The sequence below is a fragment of the Monodon monoceros genome, unplaced genomic scaffold (assembly GCF_005190385.1).
Source record: "Monodon monoceros isolate NGI ecotype Baffin Bay Population unplaced genomic scaffold, NGI_Narwhal_1 Super_Scaffold_8, whole genome shotgun sequence".
Lineage (NCBI taxonomy): Eukaryota > Metazoa > Chordata > Mammalia > Artiodactyla > Monodontidae > Monodon > Monodon monoceros.
The window spans coordinates 28,383,054-28,404,776 of NW_021703785.1; the positions used below are offsets into that span (position 1 = coordinate 28,383,054).

Below are 21,723 nucleotides of genomic sequence, written 5' to 3' on the forward strand. Positions count from 1 at the left end.
AATGAACCTGTAGGTCTGAAACTTACAACCAGCATGAGACATAATATTAAATCTCTTACACTCTTAATTAACCATTAGCTCCTAACATATGCTTCCTTTTAGTTTCAAACATTACACTTGAATGCAAGTCACATTTTTTTTGATAATCCACATCATCTTTCAAAAACTTCGTCTTGCAAACATTTTTTAAAGCATCTGATTTTGTTTTTGCAATTCTCCAGGGAGTCATTCAGTTGGAAAAAGAACTAGCCAATCTTGGTGGGGTTTGTGCAGCAGCTTTGATGAAAAAGGATCTAGCACTTCCTATTGGTAAGTGTGGTCAAGTACTCGGTGTTTGTTTATGATTTAAAAAAAATTTTGAAAATAGAATATGTTCATCATAGAACATTCTGAAAATAGATTAGCAAAATGAATTCAGTAGTCACATACATTCATGAGCAACTGCTTAATATACTGGTTGTTTGGGTTTTTTAAATGGAGACTGCAGAGTATCTCTCTAGTTTTTTTATTCACACACATATATGCATACAAGCACTTTCTTATGTACATACATGCTATGTGCCAGGCCCTGGGTTAAGCACTGGAAATAGAGTATTAAACCAAAAGCTTGAGATATCTCTCAGAAATCCTAGTGGACATATCAAATAGGCGATTGGATGCTTATTGTCTGGAGCTCAGGGGACAAGTCAATAGAAATGTCATTTGGACGTAGTTGGCATTTAAAGACCGTATGAAAGAACCATATGAAAGATGAGCTAGGAAGAGAATGCAAATGAGAAAGAGAAAATAGCCAAGGGTCAAAGCTGGGACTTGTCAAAATTTCAAAGACCGATGGAACAGGAGGAAGAGGCTGCAGAAAAGACTGAAGCAGCAGCCAATGAGGTAGATGTAAAACCTCAGGAGAGTGGATATTGGTGGGATTTTTTAATGAAACTGAGAAAGCAATTAAAATTTGTCATTGGGTTAAACTTGTTGGCTATTTATATACTCAAGAAGAAATACATATATATCAGTAAAAGGAGAGAAGTATAAGGACTTTTAGAGCGGGGTGAGAGAATGGAAAGTCAGGAGGGGGAGTCAAGTTGAACGTAGATGGCTCTTTAGAAGAGTTTTCACGTGATGCACAACAGAGAAATGAGGCAATGGCCAAAGAGTACCTATTTCTAGGATACGGAATTGTGTGATACATGAGTTGATTTATTATCAGAATTGTAAAGATGAAAATAAGGCTTAAAATATTTACTGATTCCATGATGTTTATCCATGGTCAAACATTTTATTTTTACAGTAGTTGGGAATAAAAGGCATTATTATTGTATTTCCCCAATTCTCACCTCCAAAAGTGCATCTGTATCTCCTCCCTCTGGGGCTACCCTTCTCACTTTATTCTTTCTTTCTTCCCTTCTCTTTCTTTACTCCTTTCTTCCCTATCTAATCCTTCTCCTCTTCCTGCTCCCTTCCACCCTTCTCTGTTCCCTTGTTCCTGCTTCGTGTTGACACATGATGAGGAAATGAGACAATGAGACATCTGTGTTCTATTCATATGAGGGAAAATGGCACAGCCTCTTTGAAGGAGATGTGTCAACAGCTATTCAAATTTTACATGCATGTAGCTTTTGATGTAGCAATTTTTTATGCATACTTGCACAAATGCTCAAAAAAGGTATGTTGTAAGATAGATTAATATAGCAGTATTTGTAATTATAAAACCTAGAAGCAACCAAAATGCCTGTCATTTGGGAACTGGTTCAATAAGCAATGGTAAGTCCATACAGTAGGAATGTATGCAGCCTGTTAAAAAGCAGCAACAAAAAAGTAGGCCTCTATGTCCTGGCCAAGGAAGATGTCCAAGTTCTATTAATTAAAATAGCAAGCTGCAGCAGAGGGTCCCATTTTTGTGAACATTATATTGTAAGTATATAAATATATGTGTATGTACCCACAACGTACACATGTGTGTACGTTGACACATATGTACATACACATTATTTGCACACAAAATTTCTAGAACAATACGTAAGAAACTGTTGACACTCTTTATCTTTGGAAGGGAGTGGTAGCAGAATTTTTCATTCTACACTTCTGCATACTTTGAATATTTCGCTTTGAATATGTATTACTTTAGTATTAATATTTTATGAATTAATTAAACTATCAAAGAAAATTCAATAAAATATATTCTACATAAAGCAGTAAAGGAGAAAATGGCTAGAGAATACAGTCACTATCTTACATTTTCCTCTAAGTAACTGTTGTTTACTAAAGGTAAAGCTCTTCTACAATATAACCAAACTAGAAAGGCTCAGATTCTGAAAATGCAGTCCCTCATTTTTCTTTTATTTTTTTTTTGGTCTAAAAGTAAATACGCTAAAGTCAAAAATACACATTTGTGTACATAAATATAGTATATATCTTTTGAAAATCCCTTGATGGTTGCTTTTTGAGTATTGTCTTGAGAATTACAGCTTATATTCACACTGAAAATAGCATTTGAAAATTTAAACCACTGAGATTTATCCAGAATGATAATAGTTCTCTTCAATTTGGAATATCAAATTTGTGGGAAAGATGTCATGAATACAGAAGACTAGAAAGATAAACTAAGGATGAATATATTTTAGTAAACCTTTTCATTTACACAACAGGTAATGAATTAGAAGAAGACCTTGAAATTCTTGAAGAGGCTGCATTACAGGTATTGTCCTGATAATTGTAAGGGTAAACTTTGTACATTAATTTTAAGCAGAATTTTCACTCAGATCAACCTTATTTTTCTTGAACATAGCACTCATTCATGAAGTATTTCATTCCATAATTGGCAGTTATAGAGATAAATAACTCATAATTTCTCCCCTTGATTGGAGAGACCCACCACATGAGCCCCTGTCGTACTGTGTGGTGGGTGTTAACTCTGGAGTAAGGCGAAAGCCCTGCTGGAGGAAGAAGAGCTACCAAGTGCCAAGGGTCCAGGGGAAGGCTTTGCCCAGCGTTGGACATTTAAATTGGATCTTGAAAGAAGTTTTATTGACCAGTTAGAAAAAGGGGGAAAAAGCTGTTAGTAATAGTAATTTAAATAACATCTGTAGAGCATGTTATAGTTTACCATGTCTTTGACGTTATTTGTCTATTTCTGCAATTACACTTTGAGGTCAGTATTTTCTCTTGTATCTTACAATTATAATAACTTCAGTTCAGAGACGTTTTGTGATTTATCTAAGAATTCAGCTAACTGGGAGATAAAGTCTAATATCCAGGTCTTCTAATATCAATACTTAGAGTTAGTGGTTTATATTTTATTTATTTTCTGAAATGAATTGATCACAGCAGTAATAATAAAAACAAACATTTATTTGATCTTAACTTTATCACTTACTATTCCAAACACTTTTCATATTTTTAACTTAGTCCTCACAGCAACCCTATGAATTAGAGACTCTTATTTACAGGTAAGGGAACTGAGGCACAGAGAACTTAAGTAACTGGCCCAGAATCACACAGCTAGTAAGCAGCTGGGCTAGAATTTGACCTCTAGCAGTTTGGTGACAAAGTCCGTGATCTTGATCACTGTGCTCTAATCATTAGGGAGTCATGGTGTCCTCAATAATGTTAAGAAACGTCTGTGTCTTAAAAACCCACCAGCTTTTGTTTTTTTTTTTTCTTTTAAAAAAGTTAAATCTCTGTATCTTAAGATACAAAAAATAAAAATTAATTTAAAAAATATTTAATAAACATACTATGTGTCAGATAACATTCTAGCTAAGGAAAACCATCAAGTACCTCATATTATCATTACAGGGATTATTACGGCTTATAGAATGTCATTTAGGCCATATATAAAGAGGTCTTTATCGTACCCCTGTAAAGAGAAAAGTGATTTCCCAAATTACCCACCGTTTTGGCATGTAAGGTCGTCACTGTGATGGTGTAACACCTACTGCTTGTTAGGCAGATGGTGGGCATTTAAATGTGTTATTTAATTTAAATTTTATAATAACCACGGAAGATATATCATTTGATCACCAGTTTATACATTTCACTGATTCAGGAATGGTCGGTAACTTGTTAGCTCGAGAGCACACAGCAATAGCTTGTCCAGAGTCCGGATTTGACCTCAAGTCTGTTTGACTTTAAAGATTACAACTTTGAAATTGCATGGCTTATAGAATGCACAAGTTACTTGTGGTAGAAATTGATAGAAATGGAAATATAATCCTTCTCTGTGAAAACTATTATGTTTTGAAATTTATTATATGGTCATTAAAAATTTTCTAGAGTTTTAGCCCTTAAAGCAAGTCTTTCCAAAATATAAGGCTTGCTTCTCATATAGGTGAGAACTAAAATTTCAGTTTTATGTGCCTTTTTTTCTTAACTTTAATAAGGCTTACACAGGCTAATGCAGTGTATGTGCAGCCACAGTCAGACTTCCATCTACTTTTTGCCCAAGTCAAGACCTTGGTACCCACCTGCCCAAGAGAACAAACACAACGTACCCAGGATAGCTACCAGTAATGGAGACACAAAAAGAGGGAGACCTTTACAGCTGTCTTTGAAAGGGAGCCCTGGCCCTGACAAAGAGGGATGTGGCACATGTAGAAAGCTAGAATGGGAGGAGATGCACCATTGCATCTAGCATGCAGATCTCTGATAAATCACTTCTTTTTTGTGGGAAGAAAGACACTGGAAATAGTATCCCAAGTTTTTCCCTCCTGAAAGTTTTCTACTTTATAGGCTAAAGGAGCACTGGGGCATGGGAAGAAAATTATTTCCCCAAAAAGGCCTATCTAAAATTGGGTGCAAATACAAAAAAATTCATGAAATTAAAGTTTTATATTTTAAAATATACAAATGTCAGATAGCCTTATCCACCAGAGGGAAGACAGCAGAATCAAGAAGAACTACAGTCCTGCGCCTGTGGAATGAAAACCACATTCACAGAAAGGTAGACAAAATGTAAAGGCAGAGGGCTATGTACCAGATGAAGGAACAAGATGAAACCCCAGAAAAACAACTAAATGAAGTAGAGATAGGAAACCTTCCAGAAAAAGAATTCAGAATAATGATAGTGAAGATGATTGAGCACCTTGGAAAAAGAATGGAGGCAAAGATCGAAAAGATGCAAGAAATGTTTAACAAAGACCCAGAAGAATTAAAGAACAAACAAATGGAGATGAACAATACAACAACTGAAATGAAAACTACACTAGAAGGAATCAGTAGCAGAATAACTGAGTCAGAAGAACAGATAAGTGACCTGGAAGACAGAATGGTGGAATTGACTGTCACGGCACAGAATAAAGAAAAACGAATGAAAAGAAATGAAGATAGCCTAAGAGACCTCTGGGACAACATTAAATGCACCAGCATTCGCATTATAAGGGTCCCAGAAGGAGAGAGAAAGGACCTGAGAAAATATTTGAAGAGATTATAGTTGAAAGCTTCCCTAACATAGTAAAGGAAATAGCCACCCAAGTCCAGGAAGCACAGAGAGTCCTAGGTAGGATAAACCCAAGGAGGAGCATGCTGAGAAACACAGTAATCAAATTGACAAATATTAAAGACAAAGAAAAATTATTAAAGGCAATAAGGAAAAAAACAACAAATAACATACAAGGGAACTCCCATAAGGTTATCCCATAAGGTTAACAGCTGATTTCTCAGCAGAAACTCTACAAGACAGAAGGGAGTGACACGATACATTTAAAGTGATGAAAGGGAAGAACCCACAACCAAGATTGCTCTGTCCAGCAAGGATCTCATTCAGATTCAATGGAGAAATCAAAAGCTTTACAGACGAGCAAAAGCTAAGAGAATTCAGCACCACGAAACCAGCTCTACAACAAATGCTACAGGAACTTCTCTAAATGGGAAGTTCAAGAGAAGGAAACACAAGAGAAGGAAAGGAACTACAAAAACAAACCCAAAACAATTAAGAAAATGGTCATAGGAACATACATATCAATAATTACCTTAAATGTGAGTGGATTAAATGCTCTAAACAAAAGACACAGGCTCGCTGAATGGATACAAAAACAAGACCCATGTATATGCTGTCTACAAGAGACCCTCCTCAGACCTAGGGACACATACAGACTGAAAGGGGATGGAAAAAGATATTCCATGCAAATGGAAATCAAAAGAAAGCTGAAGGAGCAATGCTCATATCAGATAAAATAGACTTTAAAATAAAGAATGTTACAAGAGACAAGGAAGGACACTACATAATGATCAAGGGATCAATCCAAGAAGAAGATATAACAATTATAAATACATATGCACCCAACATAGGAGCACCTCAGTACATAAGGCAAATGCTAACAGCTGTAAAAGAGGAAAACGACAGTAACACAGTAATAGTGGGGACTCTAACAGCACACTTACACCAATGGACAGATCATCCAGGCAGAAAATTAATAAAACTCAAGCTTTAAATGACCCAATAAACCAGATAGATTTAATTGATATTTACAGGACATTCCATCCGAAAACAACAGGTTACACTTTCTTCTCAAGGGCACACAGAACATTCTCCAGGACAGATTACATCTTGGGTCACAAATCAAGCCTTGGTAAATTTAAGAAAATTGAAATCCTATCAACCATCTTTTGCGACCACAACACTATGAGATTAGAAATCAGTTACAGGGAAAAAAACGTAAAAAACACAAACACATGGAGGCTAAACAATACATTACTAAATAACCAAGAGATCACTGAAGAAATCAAATGACAACGAAAACATGATGATCCAAAACCTATGGGATGCAGCAAAAGCAGGTCTAAGAGGGAAGTTTATAGCAATACAGTTCTACCTCAAGAAACAGGAAAAATCTCAAATAAAAAATCTAACCTTATACCTAAAGGAACTAGGGAAAGAAGAGCAAACAAAACCCAAAGTTAGTAGAAGGAAAGAAATCATAAAGATCAGAGCAGAAATAAATGAAATAGAAACAAAGAAAACAGTAGCAAAGATCAATAAAACTAAAAGCTGGTTCTTTGAGAAGATAAACAAAACTGATAAACCTTTAGCCACACTCATCAAGAAAAAGAGGGAGCGGACTCAAATCAATAAAATTAGAAGTGAAAAAGGAGAAGTCACAACGGACACCACAGGAATACAAAACATCATAAGAGACTACTACAGGCAACTCTATGCCAATAAAATGGACAACCTGGAAGAAATGGACAATTTCTTAGAAAAGTATAAATTTCCAAGAATGAACCAGGAAGAAATAGAAAATGTGAACAGACCAATCACAAGTAATGAAATTGAAACTGGGATTAAAAATTTTACTACCAACAAAAGTCCAGGACCAGGTGGCTTCACAGGTGAATTCCATCAAACATTTAGAGAAGAACTAACAGCCATCCTTCTCAAACTCTTCCAAAAAATTTCAGAGGAAGGAGTACTCCCGAACTCATTCTACCATCACCCTGATACCAAAACCAGACAAAGATACTTCAAAAAAAGAAAATAACAGACCAATATCACTGATGAACACAGATGCAAAAAACCTCAACAAAATACTAGCAAGATAGAATCCAACAACACATTAAAAGGCTCATACACCATGATCAAGTGGGATTTATCTCAGCGATGCAAGGATTCTTCAATATGCGCAAATCAATCAATGTGATACACCATAGTCACAAGTTGAAGGATAAAAACCATATGATCATCTCAATAGATGCAGAAAAATCTTTTGACAAAATTCAACACCGATTTATGGTGAAAACTGCAGAAAATGGGCATAGAGGGAAGCTACCTCAACATAATAAAGGCCATATACAGCCAACCCACAGCAACCATCATTCTCAATGGTGAAAAACTGAAAGCATTTCCTCTAAGATCAGGAAGAAGACAAGGATGTCCACTGTCGCCACTATTATTCAACATAGTTTTGGAAGTCCTAGCCACGGCAATCAGAGAAGAAAAATAAATGAAAGGAATAAAAACTGGAATAAAAGAAGTAAAACTGTCACTGTTTGCAGATGACATGATACTGTACGTAGAGAATCCTAAAGATGCCACCAGAAAACTACTAGAGCTAATCAATGAATTTGGTAAAGTTCCAGGATACAAAATTAGTGCACAGAATTCTCTTGCATTCCTATACACTAAGAACAAAAGATCAGAAAGGGAAATTAAGGAAACAATCCCATTCACCATTGCAACAAAAAGAATTAAATACCTAGGAATAAACATACCTAAGGAAGTAAAAGACCTGTGCTCAGAAAACTACAAGATACTGATGAAAGAAATCAAAGGTGACACAAACAGATGGAGAGATATACCATGTTCTTGGATTGGAAGAATCAACATTGTGAAAATGACTATATTACCCAAAGCAATCTACAGGTTCCGTGCAATCCGTGTCAAATTACCAATGACATTTTTTACAGAACTAGAACAAAAAAATCTTCAAATTTGTATGGAGACACAAAATACCCTGAATAGCCAAAGCAATCTTGAGGGAAAAAAACTCAGCTGTAGGAATCAGACTCCCTGACTTCAGACTATACTACAAAGCTGCAGTAATCAAGACAGTATGGTACTGGCACAAAAAACAGAAATCTAGATCAATGGAGCAGGATAGAAAGCCCAGAGATAAACCCACGCACCTATGGCCAACTAATCTTGACAAAGGAGGCAAGGATATACAATGGAGAAAAGACAGTCTCTTCAATAAGTGGTGCTGGGAAAACTGGACAGCTACATGTAAAAGAATGAAATTAGAACACTCCCTAACACCATACACAAAAATAAACTAAAGATGGATTAAAGAATTAAATATAAGACCATAGGAAGAACACTCTTTGCCATAAATCACAGCAAGATCTCTTTAGACCCACCTCCTAGAGTAATGGAAATAAAAACAAAAATAAACAAATGGGACCTAATGAAACTTAAAAGCTCTTGCACAGCAAAGGAAACTATAAACAAGATGAAAAGACAACCCTTAGAATGGGAGAAAATATTTGCAAACGAATCAACAGACAAAGGGTTAATCTCCAAAATATATAAACAGCTCATGCAGCTCAATATTAAAAAAAAAAAAAAAAAACCAATCCAAAAACAGGCAGAAGACCTAAACAGACATTTCTCCAAAGAAGACATAAAGATGACCAAGAGTCACATGAAAAGCTGCTCAACATCACTAATTATTAGAGAAATGCAAATCAAAACTACAGTGAGGGATCACCTCACACCGGTTAGAGCAGGCATCATCAGACAATCTACAAATAGCAAATGCTCTCGGGTATGGAGAAAAGGGAACTCTCTTGCACTGTTGGTGGGAATGTAAATTGATACAGCCACTATGGAGAACAGTATGGAGGTTCCTTAAAAAACTGAAAATAGAACTACCATATGACCCAGCAATCCCACTACTGGGCATATACACAGAGAAAACCATAATTCAAAAAGACACATGCACCCCAATGTTCATTGCAGCACTATGTACAATAGCCAGGTCATGGAAGCAACCTAAATGCCCATTGACAGATGAATGGATAAAGAAAATGTGGTACTTATATACAGTGGAGCATTAGCCATAAAAAGGAACGAAATTGGATCGTTTGTAGAGACATGGATGGACCTAGAGACTGTCATACAGAGTGAAGTAAGTCAGAAAGAGAAAAACAAATATCGTGTATTAACACATATATGTGGAATCTAGAATAATGGTACAGATGAACCAGCCTGCAAGGCAGAATTAGAGACACAGAAGAAACGTATGGACACCAAAGCGAGGAAAGCGGGGTTGTGGGGAGGTGGTGGTGGTATGAATTGGGAGATTGGGATTGATGTATATACACTAACATGTATAAAATAGATAACTAATAAGAACCTGCCGTATAAAAAATAAAATTCGAAAAAAAGTCTGTTATATGATACAAGAATATATATATATAAAATAAATTTAAAAAATAAAATATGCAAATGTTCTCTTTTACCCAACAGGTGTGCAAAACCCATTCTGGTATTCTTGGAAAGGGTTTAGCGCTTTCTCATTCACCAACTATATTGGAAGCACTAGAAGGAAACTTACCACTTCAAATCCAAAGCAATGAACAGTCCTTTCTGGATGATTTTATTGCTTGTGTCCCAGGATCAAGTGGTGGAAGGCTTGCGAGGTAATGTATATTAAGTACTACAATGACTTCCTTTCAGGGCTTGCCTCAGTCTTCATTTCTGAAGAGAAATGAGAGGGGAATCGTTAGGATGTTACAGTGCTGCCTAAGATAATCTAGTTTATGTGTTTTGGACTTGCCGAAGTATAAAATGGTAGTTAATATTTCAAAGTATTTTAAAAATATATAATAGTTGTTAAAAATATGTAGAACACCTGGTAAAATTGAGAAGTCTGTGTACTTGATGGTAGTATTTAATATCTGTACTAACCTCCTAAGTTTATCACTATATTTATTTTAATATGTTTTTTTCCAAATCTACAATTAATACAAATATAAATTTAGAATTTAAATTAAATCATTTGAGGTTATGGAGTTCTCATTTATTTTGTTGCTGTCTGCTTTTTTGTGAAGATGAAAAGAACAAATATGCTGACTTGTGATTTTACTAGTAAATGTAGAAATCTGACTTCTTTCTGGCTTTAATTTTAAAACCACAGAGATTACTCTTTAGTTTTTAAAAACCAAAATGGTGATTGGAGAAGAATAGAAAATCTTTTTTTTTTTAGAAAATCTTTTAAGTCAGCCTCCGTGCTATCTTTATGGACTTTTTATGTAATGCATGGCAGAATTACTCATTACTCATCTCACAGGACAACTTGAATGTAGATCATGGATATGATGATCATGAATTCAGGCATGGATATCACAAAGTACAGAAAATAGGCGAAATTTACATGGAAGAGAGGGTAGTAAGGGAAGATAGTTAAGAAATTGTGTAAAGGGAAGCAGCCGCATAGCACAGGGAGATCAGCTCGGTGCTTTGTGACCACCTAGAGGGGTGGGATAGGGAGGGTGGGAGGGAGACACAAGAGGTAGGGGATATGGGGATGTATGTATACGTATAGCTGATTCACTTTGTTATACAGCAGAAACTAACACACCACTGTAAAGCAGTTATACTCCAATAAAGATGTTAAAAAAAAAAAGAGAGAAGATAGACAACATATCTTTAACCTGCTTGCTCTCCAGCAAGCAGAATGTCACTTCTGTCCCTGCTTTGACAGACACCCTGCTCTTTTCCAGGTTTTCAGGTTGGCAAATTCAGCAGACCTCCCTTAAAGAGTGTATTTGGGACTTCAAAGTATATGCAACCTAAATTCATTTTCTTGCTTATTTTAAATCAGCTATAGTTAAAATTTCAAATTTCCTGATTTTACAATTATTTATATTTTATTTATAATCATCAGAAATCTTATATGCTTCAGCATATTTTTTAATGAATTTGTCATTAACTATTTCCAAGGGATACACTTGTGGTCATTATCACTGAATCAGAAATGAAGATACCACTTTAGCGTTTTGTTTGATACAAGTTTTATTCATTTGGCTTAGTTTCATGTTAATCATTGAAGATGTTGATGAATGTTTGGTTTTTTGTTTACTTGTTTTTTTCATTACTGCTAGGTGGCTTCAGCCAGATTCCTATGCTGATCCTCAGAAAACATCTTTGATTCTGAATAAGGATGATATTCGTTGTGGTTGGCCTACCACCATCACTGTTCAAACAAAAGACCAGTATGGGGATGTGGTACACGTTCCCAACATGAAGGTAATTATATTGGGATTGTATTAGTAGACAACTATGTACTGACTGTTGTAACTAATAAAATTTTAGAAATGGCAAGTGCTTAGATACCATATGCAGTACCCTCTTTAGATATACGTAATGAAGGAAGCCAAAAAATTGTTTAAATGGCTTGTTTATATTAATCAGTACTCAACTTTCCAAGGTATCTATTTTTTGGTTTGTTTTTTTACATTTTGCTAGGTGCTGTGGTGATTCCAAGGAAGGATAAGAAAGTGTCCGTACAAAGAGTGCTAAGCACACAGAGGGAAGGCCATTAATACATAAGTGACTGAATAAATCAATGAAAGAATACATTTAAAAATTTTGTACCTATCTTTTAAAAGACTCAAATACATTTTGCATTTGGTACTGTTGAAACAAGCTTTAAAATATAATATTGATACTTATACATAAATTTGGATTGTAAAAGAGTGAGGATTGGAGCTAGTCATGTGCTATATTGAAGGATATAGTTCTTTGGATACCTTTTCCCTGAAACATGAATTAATAACGACATTTCAGAGCATATTGTAATGCATGATATTAAGTCCTTTGTGATATAATCTATTAATTAAATATCTTATTTTAAACTTTTATTATATTTCTGAAAATAGTCAATATTGAAAGAAAATTTGTATAGGCAATCCCTAGCCGCCCCTGCCCCCCAAAGTTGTATTACAAAGTGATTTGGTTGTTTGGAACTTAGAGTTGATTAAGCCACAAAATCTTTTTTTACTCGCAGAGCAGCTGATTTTACCTCAATATTACTTTTTTTTTTTTTAAGACTTTTTTGATGTGGACCATTTCTTTTTTTCTTCTTATTTTTAAAAATAAATAAATTGGGCTTCCCTGGTGGCGCAGTGGTTGAGTCCACCTGCCGATGCAGGGGACACAGGTTCGTGCCCCGGTCCGGGAGGATCCCACATGCCACGGAGCGGCTGGGCCCGTGAGCCATGGCCGCTGGGCCTGCGTGTCCGGAGCCTGTGCTCCGCAACGGGAGAGGCCACAGCAGTGAGAGGTCCATGTACCGCCAAAAAAAAAAATAATAATAAGTAAATAAATAAATAAATTTATTTATTTATGGCTGCATTGGGTCTTCGTTGCTGCACGTGGGCTTTCTCTAGTTGCAGCAAGCGGGGGCTACTCTTCACAGCAGTGCACGAGCTTCTCATCACAGTGGTTTCTCTTGTTTCAGAGCACGGGCTCTAGTGCTTGGGCTTCAGTAGTTGTGGCACACGGGCTTAGTTGCTCTGCAGCATGTGGGATCTTCCCAGACCAGGGCTCGAACTCGTGTCCCCTGCATTGGCAGGCAGATTCTTAACCACTGCACCACCAGGGAAGTCCCAGAACTATTTCAACTACTTGATTTGTACCATGAAGAAGCACAGTGCCACTGGAGCCTCTAACTTGACTCATAGTAAAAAAAGACAAGAGACATATAGTTCACATGTCTTAAGACCAGTAAGTAAAACTGTATGGAAAAGTATTTGACCCTGATACTAAACAAAAATCAGGCTCTTCACCAGTGGCTTTCAAAGTTTTGGCCATGACCCGCAGCAAGGATTTGCATTACGACCCAAACGTACATATATAGGGTGGAAGAGTATGTACTCTTAGTTACATACAATATACATAATACACATTCATACAGTATGCTGCACTCTTATATTTTCCCTTATATCTTACTTTTTAAAGGAAGATCACACCCCATCAAAGTGATTTCAGGCCCGCTAAGAATTACTCTTTAGAATGCAAAAAGCATCACAGATGATAAGAAAAAAATTGAACAGAGAAAAAAGTAATTCTGAAAGTGATACAAAAAATCACTCCACTCAAGGACAGAGTTTTGATCACAATACAATATACATTAATATATTGAGGGGTTTGTGTATTCACTGATGAATTTCTCACTTAAGTGTATGTAGTGAGTTGTTAAATCCAGTCTTTGAGCCCACAGTAAGTTCCTTATTCATGTGACTATGTTGTAGTTACCATTTTCCAGGTAGGCATAACATTTCATTTCTTTTTAATGTTCATACTGTTATGCCTATAGTGTATCTTCAGCTGTATTTTCCTGTGTTTCCACCTTGCTTTGTTGTCTCTTACTCCATTCTAGTACCTGGGTTGTTTACATCTTACATTTCAGAGTCAGACTTTATGCTTTATCTTTTGTTCTCCTCTTTGGGTTCTTTTTTTTTTTTGTGGTACGCAGTCCTCTCACTGTTGTGGCCTCTCCCGTTGCGGAGCACAGGCTCCGGACGCACAGGCTCAGCGGCCATGGCTCACGGGCCCAGCCGCTCCGCGGCATGTGGGATCCTCCCAGACCGGGGCACGGACCCATGTCCCCTGCATCGGCAGGCGGACTCTCAACCACTGCGCCACCAGGGAAGCCCTTTGGGTTCTTTTTTTAGCCACATGATCTTTCTTTACTTCCTCTTTTTTTTTTTTTTTTCCTACCTATTTTGCTTCTTGAGGGCGAGAAGCCCTAAATCTCTTACTCATTATGCTCAAGTTCATATCAGATTTATGTCTAATTTAGAAACCGTATCTAGGAAACTCCAGTAAATACTATTTAGGAAAAGTGATTTGCATACCTCTTGATGTTTAATTTATTATATCACATTATCATATTAGCTGAAAACAAAATTAGTTCAATCTGTTTTGTTTTCAGCCTGATAGCACATGAAGTTTTAGGAGCATTTTAGACTTCTCAAAAACTATTGAAGTATCCTTATGTAGTAATAACCAATTATTTGGAACAAAGAAGTTGGTTTGCAGGTAATATTTCAGTGAGATCCAGAATCCTTTTTAAAGCAGCAAGTGTTATTGGGTTTTTTTTTAACTTATAAAATGATTATTCCAAGGAAATCTTATTTAATGAAAAGAGAAACTTGTGTCGGAAATAAAAGAATAACAAAGTTTACAGAGAAGCACAGTTTATGAAAGAAAGCAGAATGGTTATCATTTTATATCTCAGTACTCCTAGAGTATGAAATTATTCAGTGATTTACTTCAAGGTTCGTAGAACATAGGCAGATGTACTTCTGCTGTTAATTTACTTAGGGTAAATATAGTTTAAAGAAAGATTAAATCAAAATAGTATTTATAAAAATAGTGGCTATAATTTAAAATCAAACGTCTTAGAATTTGGAAGCGTTTGCTTTTTTTTTCCTTTTTATTACATTTAAGTTTAAAGCTTTTAATGGTGGCAATGTATATGAGCTGAAGAATTTTACCATTATCTTTAAACTTCTGTGTTTTAAATGTAAGATGGGTTTTTAATATTTTCAGAGCATTATATCAACCCAAATACTGATTTCTCATAACCGCAACTAAAGATTGTGGTTATTTAATGGAATGTATTTGCTAGCTACACTTAACTTTATATATAGACACTGAGAGTCTCAAACTACTGACTCCCTAGAATGGCATTAATAAGAATAATACACATTAAAGACATTCCACATTTCTCTCAATTACTTAAGTAATATTGTCACTTTCTTTTATGCAATCCTTTCTATTTCTGTGAAGAGCTTGATGTTGAATTACCTGTTCTTGCCAACCGCAAAAGTAGTGTCTGAAAAGAACAGAAGAAATTTTGGGTGACTCTCAGAATGATAAAGAGCTAAAGTGGTATTTAAATTGTTTGTAACTTTGTGGTTGCCTAGGGATTGAGTGTATTTTGCCAATGCATAAACAAATAAATAACAATAAAATGTTTTGTTATAATTTCTGGAAAGTATTTCTGAATATTGTTTATGAGACAATTTATACTTTCAGTGTTTTAAAATGCCTTAGGAAGTCTGTTCTTTGCATCTCTACAGTAAAGTATAGATAAAAGATATCCCCATATTATTGTTGAAGAAGCTGAGTTGGAAAGTTTAATTATCGATAGGTTGCTTAGCTCTAATAGTTTGTGTTGGTGACAAAACTATCTAATAGTACTCTTTTTGCAGAGTAAATAAACATCTTTAAGTTTTAGGTATAAGATTTGTTTTATTAGCTGTTAATTTCTAAGATACCTATCAATGGAGTACTTTTTCTTCTGCAAAACAGTATGGCTAAAATTGAGATCAGTGCTTTAAAATATGTGAAGATTGCTGGCAAGTAATTATACCTGAATTACCGGATAAAATAATTTAATGTTAGTCCCTGCAAGAATGTAGATTCGTTTGACTATCCTTTCCTGGACTTTATTAATGGCTGCCTTTGTTTTTATTTTGTGTTTTGATATTTTTGATTATTTATTCCCAAAAACAAGGCCTCTCTTTTACACTTTGTTCAGGATTCCTACTGAGGTGGAACCATCTTGATCATTCTGGCAATGTTAAATAATCTTTGAAAGGAATGCCCAAGAGGGACTAGTGGTAACAAAATGTATAGGATTGTGAGTTTACAATTGTGTAAATTGCTTCTTTTGATGTGTTACGGACAGTTATATAATAATAACATTTGGTTTTTATAATATCATGGTTAGGTGGAAGTGAAAGCCGTTCCTGTTTCTCAGAAAAAAACATCTTTACAACAAGAGCAAGTAAAGAAACCTCAAAGGATTCCTGGCAGTCCTGCAATAACAACTGTACCTTCTAATACTGACATGACTTTTGGTGGGCTGGCATCACCAAAGCTGGATGTTTCATATGAACCAATGATAGTGAAGGAGGCTCGATATATTGCCATAACAATGATGAAGGTAATTTGTTTTACTTATCAGAAAAATTTTATTTTTTCACCATTCATTCATTTAACAGACATTTCAGTGATTCAAACTCAGATACAAATCACAGGTCTAGAGAGTTGTTGACAGATGTCAAACTTGCAATGTTTTTTTAAGGATAATGTTCTTTTCCTACAAAGAGTATTTTCATTTGTTTTTGGCAGAAGTCTAGAGAGGTTTCCAGTTGTAGATCAAGTTAATTCAATCAGAGATTGAGATGTTTGGAAACTGGATTTCATTTCCTACAAGCGTACTTGTCTATTTTCAATTTACCAGTACTCCTAGGACATAGCCCTTCAGGGATTCAGAGTTACCTAGGTCCCCTTTAACTTTGGGTTCTTCCAAATGCCAGACTCATCTCTTTGGGTTTCTTACTTCTTTAGGCTTTTTACCTCTTTGGTGCCTTTAGATAGATTTAAAAAAAAAATTTTTTTTGTCCAGCTTTTTTAGTTATCTTTAGAGGCAATGTTAGTCTAAATTATCAAGATGGTTGTTACTTGAAATAGAAGATAGGAATTATGCTATTTTCAGAGAGCAGTGGTGAGCCATTGAAGGCTTTCAGTTGGAGGAATGGCATGATTGGATTTGTGTTTTATAAAGATCATGGTGGAATATGGAGAATGTAGTTGGGAGGATAATCAAGGGACATGGTTTGGTTTAAGTCGCTTTAGGAGACTGTTGCCTTAATCTGGTGAGATATACTGATCCCTTGGACTAGAGAGTTGTCAATTAGGGCAGATTCAAGAGATATTTAGGATAGATTAAGACTTAGTGGCTAATGGATATGGGGTAAAGAGAAAGGTAGGAAATAAAAAATGGAGTTCACACTTTGAGCTTGAGTAGTGAGATTGATAATGTTGGAGAAGGGGCAGATTTTGGTTGAGGAAGATAACAGGTCCAGCTTTTGATGTGATGAGTTTTAGATATCTCTGAAATATCCATGTGAGGATATATAAAAAGAAGTTGGAACTACAAACCTGAAGTGATCACAGTCTTACTTCAAGAAAAGAATTGGAGAATCATCAGTACTTGTATTACTCATGAAATTATGGAAACAGATGATCTCTATCTAACGTGGCGAGAGGAGAGGGAAGTTCCAGGACCGGGTCCTGAGGAACATCAATATCAGTGATTCTCAAACATTTGTCCACATCAGAATCATCTGGAGCTCTTATTTATTTATTTTTCTTTTTAAAATAAATTTATTTATTTATTTTTATAAATAATTGCTTCATTGCTGCGCGCGGGCTTTCTCTAGTTGCAGCGAGCCAGGGCTACTCTTCATTGTGATGCGTGGGCTTCTCATTGCGGTGGCTTCTCTTGTTGCGGAGCACGAGCTCTAGGCATGCGGGCTTCAGTAGTTGTGGCACGTGGGCTCAGTAGTTGTGACTCGTGGGCTCTAGAGCACAGACTCAGTAGTTGTGGTGCACGGGCTTAGTTGCTCCGCGGCATGTGGGGTCTTCCCACACCAGGGCTCGAACCCACGTCCCCGGCATTGGCAGGCAGATTCTTAACCACTGCGCTGCCAGGGAAACCCCGTGGAGCACTTATTTAAAACGGAGATTTTCCCACCATCCAAAGATTTAGATTCAGTAGGTCTGAAAAGAGGTTCCAAAATTCACGTATAAAACAAATATGCAGAATGATTCAGGTTCAAAAGCTATACTTTGAGAAATATTGATTTACAAGACAGATAAATAAAAAAAAAAAGAAAGAAATGAAAATGGAAACAACATTGGCAAGAATACTAGCCAAAGGGCTAGTACAAAGTAGGACACCAGCTCTTACCTTTGCCCCTTTTCCCCCCATGTTGCATATGGCAACTCATTTCATCCTCATAACAACCCTATAAATGACTATTTCTTATTCCCATGTTACACATGTGGAAACTGAAGCACAGAGAGGTTGAATAACTTGCCCAAGGGCACACAATGACGGAGAGTCTGATTCCAGATTTGATTTTCGTACTTCCCCCAACTACCTTATGCCATGTCCTGAAAGTCACAGAAAGCTGTTTAAGATGGGTTAACAATGTTAGGCTGCAGAGTGAAGTCCTGAAAAGGATCTAGCAGTGATCAGTGATCTTGGCAGGAGCAGCTTTAGAGGCGTAGTCAGTTGATTAATTTGTAGATGAAGAAGAAGTGAAGATAGCTAAAGACAAAACGAATGTAGATAAGTCTTTCAAGGTGTTTGGTTATAAAAAGGAACAGAGGAAATGGGATTGAGTGAAGGCTTTACAGTCTGAGACTGAATATAGAAAGACATGTTTTAATACTGAAGAGGAGACAATTGAGAAGAAGGGAACAATGTAGATACTCCAAGAGATAATAATAGTATCTGTTGCTCAGGTGGAGGGATTGGCTGTACATAGGAGGAGTATTGCATCTTTCACTGTACCAGGAGAGGGAGAAGAAAAGAATTAATACAATTGCTAATAAATTTGTAGGTTGTGCAGCAAAGAATTATTTATGATAGCAATTATATGTTTTAGATTGGAGATGGGAGTGATTAATCTTAGGGTCAAGATTTTGAAACAAAGGGAAAAAATGAAATAGTCATTGTAGAGAACGGAGAGAAACTGATCAGAAAAGACTTATCAGACATCCTTGGAGAATCAGTTGAATTGAAGATCCTGTGTTAACAGTGCAGCGTGAGTCTTATGAACTCGAATAAGATAATCATTTGGATTGAGTCGGCATGGACCTTGTGCCAGATAGTTCAACAAAAGAGCAGTGACTGAGAAGGAAGTTGAGCATATGGTGGTTAAAGAAAAGACAGCGGAACCCAGCTGGTTTGGAAGGGAAAATAAAAGTGGATTCAGAGAGAGAAATTTAAGGAGGTGAGAAGGACTAGAAATCTAAGAATAGATATGGTAGGAGTTATGGAGGCAGAGAATGGAGCAGGCCATTTTATTTTGGTATCAGAGATTGAACAGTTCTGAGTAACATCACAGGTCTGTGACTTTTGGTACGAGTGGCTGAAACAAAGTTGAAGTTGAGATTATTGAGGTTGAAGAAATAAAGGAACTGAAAAGCTAGAGTTTTGGATGCGTTGTCCACGATTAAAGAATTTGAAGCTAAATATTCTCATTCATTTCAACTTTTTTTTAAGAGATTTAGTTTCTGGACTCCTTACCTCCCTAATTATTCTTTTAGTTTCCTATGAACATACTTAGGTTTGTGTAATTTCTTTTGAAAATCTAGTTACCAGAACTGAATTCAGTATTTCAGGAATGTTCTGAGAGGCCCAGGTTAAGGCAGTTACAGAATACCATTTCCAAACTGTCTCTTTGAGATATTAATTCACGTTCCAGGAAAGGGGATTCTCTTACATCAGCCATTCACAGATACCGTGTGCTACCCAGTAGTGAACTAAATATGGTGGAGGATGTAAAAGTGAGATATGATCTATCCTTTCATTGTTAAATAGAATAATATGTATTTGAGGGAAATTGTTGGAGTAGAAAACCCATTGTACTGTGAATCTGGAAACTTGAGTTTTCCTGCTATTAACACCGTTGTAATCTTGTTAGACTTACCCTGAAACTGCATTTTCCTCACTTGGAACTTTTTAGTAGGTGACAGAAGCTAGGTCATTTCTAAATCACTTTCATGAAAAAAGCGAGGGTGGGGCGAAGGAAGGGGGCTTGTGAGTGGTGTGGGTGTGCTTCTCTTTGCTGTAAGTATAGTAGTAGTTAGAAATGAATGAACAATTGGAGAACTTTACCTGAACCTTGAAAGGTTAATTTGGAATTGCTGCAGGAATATAAAAGTATTGGAAATAATGCAACAAGTTTCATGTACCTACAACCCATTTTTATCTTTACATTTCACCAAACTTTTTCAGATCTTTTTGTTATTTCTGTTACGAAACAGATTGTTAACAGTACAATTGCAACCCTCTGTAAACCCTTCTCCCTGGATCCATTCCCATCCCTTCCCTAGAGGTAACCACTGTCCTGAAGGTAATTAGTGGTTCTTCTTCCCCAGATACATTTTTTTGTATTTTACTGAGTACAAATTAATCTATAAGGAATATAGTATTTAGAATTTTGTGTGTTTTTCAGAAGTTTATAAAAATGGTATCATATGCACCCATCACTTTGCCAGTGTTTGTCCAACATTGTTTTTAAGGTTTAGTCATGTAGCTGTAGTGCATTCAGTTTATCTGCTTTGAAGTATTCCAGTGTATTACTGTTCCATAATTTGTTCATTCCTCTTCTGATGGGCATTTAGGTTGTTTCTAGTTTTTTTCACTACTGTAAATTGTATTGAAATAAACATCCTCGTATATGTCCCCTTTTGCACATGAGCGAGAGTTTTTCTAAGATGTATATCTAGAAGTGGAACTGCTGGATAGTAGGACATACCTGTCTTCAGCTATATTAAATATTGCCAAAATTTATATGCCCATGAGCAACGTATCAAAATGCTAGGTACTTCGTGTTCCCACCAGCATTTGGTTCTTACCAGCACAACTTGATGACTGGGATAGGATCATCTTGTTGTTTTAATTTGCATTTTATTGATCCGCAGTCTAGTTGAATAACTTTTCAAATGTTTATTGGCCTTTCAGATTTCCCTCTTCAGTGACTTGCCTTTACTCACTTTTCTTTTGTGTTGTTTCTGTCTTTTGTATTGATTTGTTCTGTATATATTATGGATTCATATCCTGTTAAGGTTAAATGAATTACGAATCCCCTTCTCCCAGGTGAAGGCTTAACTTTGCCATTTCTTTATAGTGTCATTGTCTTGGAGAAATTTAAAATTTTAATGTGCTCAAAACATATTACCTTTTTCTTCTTCTGAATTTGTTGATGTTTTATTTGTTACATCTATGTCTTTAACACACCTAGAATTTATTTTTGTAAATGGTGTGATGTAGGTAATTGAGTTTTTTCTTTTTCTCCTGTATGGATAACCAGTTGTCTCAGCACCACTTACTGAATGTTCTATCAGTGCATTAGTTAAGAATGTTTCTAATGATTTTGTGATTCTTGCTCATCTCTTTCTTAAAGGTTTATGAAAATTACTCATTTGAAGAACTGCGTTTTGCATCACCAACTCCTAAGAGGTGAGGATCATTTTCTCAAAGCGTAGCCAAAACATGTGTTGCCAACTGCTTATAACTAAGATCACCCTGCGTTCCAACCTTATTTTCTATAAATAAATATAGGATTTAAAAATTCCTGGTAGAGATTTTTTTTTAACATCCTTATTGGAGTGTAATTGCTTTACAATGTTGT

General features: G+C 36.0%; 1 protein-coding gene across 7 annotated transcripts in view; it reads left to right on the top strand.

The window, feature by feature from the left end:
- Window positions 1–21,723, top strand: part of MYCBP2 (MYC binding protein 2) — a 276,011-nt gene that overhangs the window by 166,952 nt on the left and 87,336 nt on the right. For all 7 annotated transcript variants that reach the window (XM_029210306.1, XM_029210307.1, XM_029210310.1 and 4 more), the window contains 6 exons: window positions 222–309; window positions 2,646–2,695; window positions 9,962–10,134; window positions 11,599–11,743; window positions 16,239–16,454; window positions 21,496–21,551. In XM_029210306.1, coding sequence (XP_029066139.1) covers window positions 222–309; window positions 2,646–2,695; window positions 9,962–10,134; window positions 11,599–11,743; window positions 16,239–16,454; window positions 21,496–21,551 — 728 coding nt within the window. The remainder of the gene's footprint in view (window positions 1–221; window positions 310–2,645; window positions 2,696–9,961; window positions 10,135–11,598; window positions 11,744–16,238; window positions 16,455–21,495; window positions 21,552–21,723) is intronic.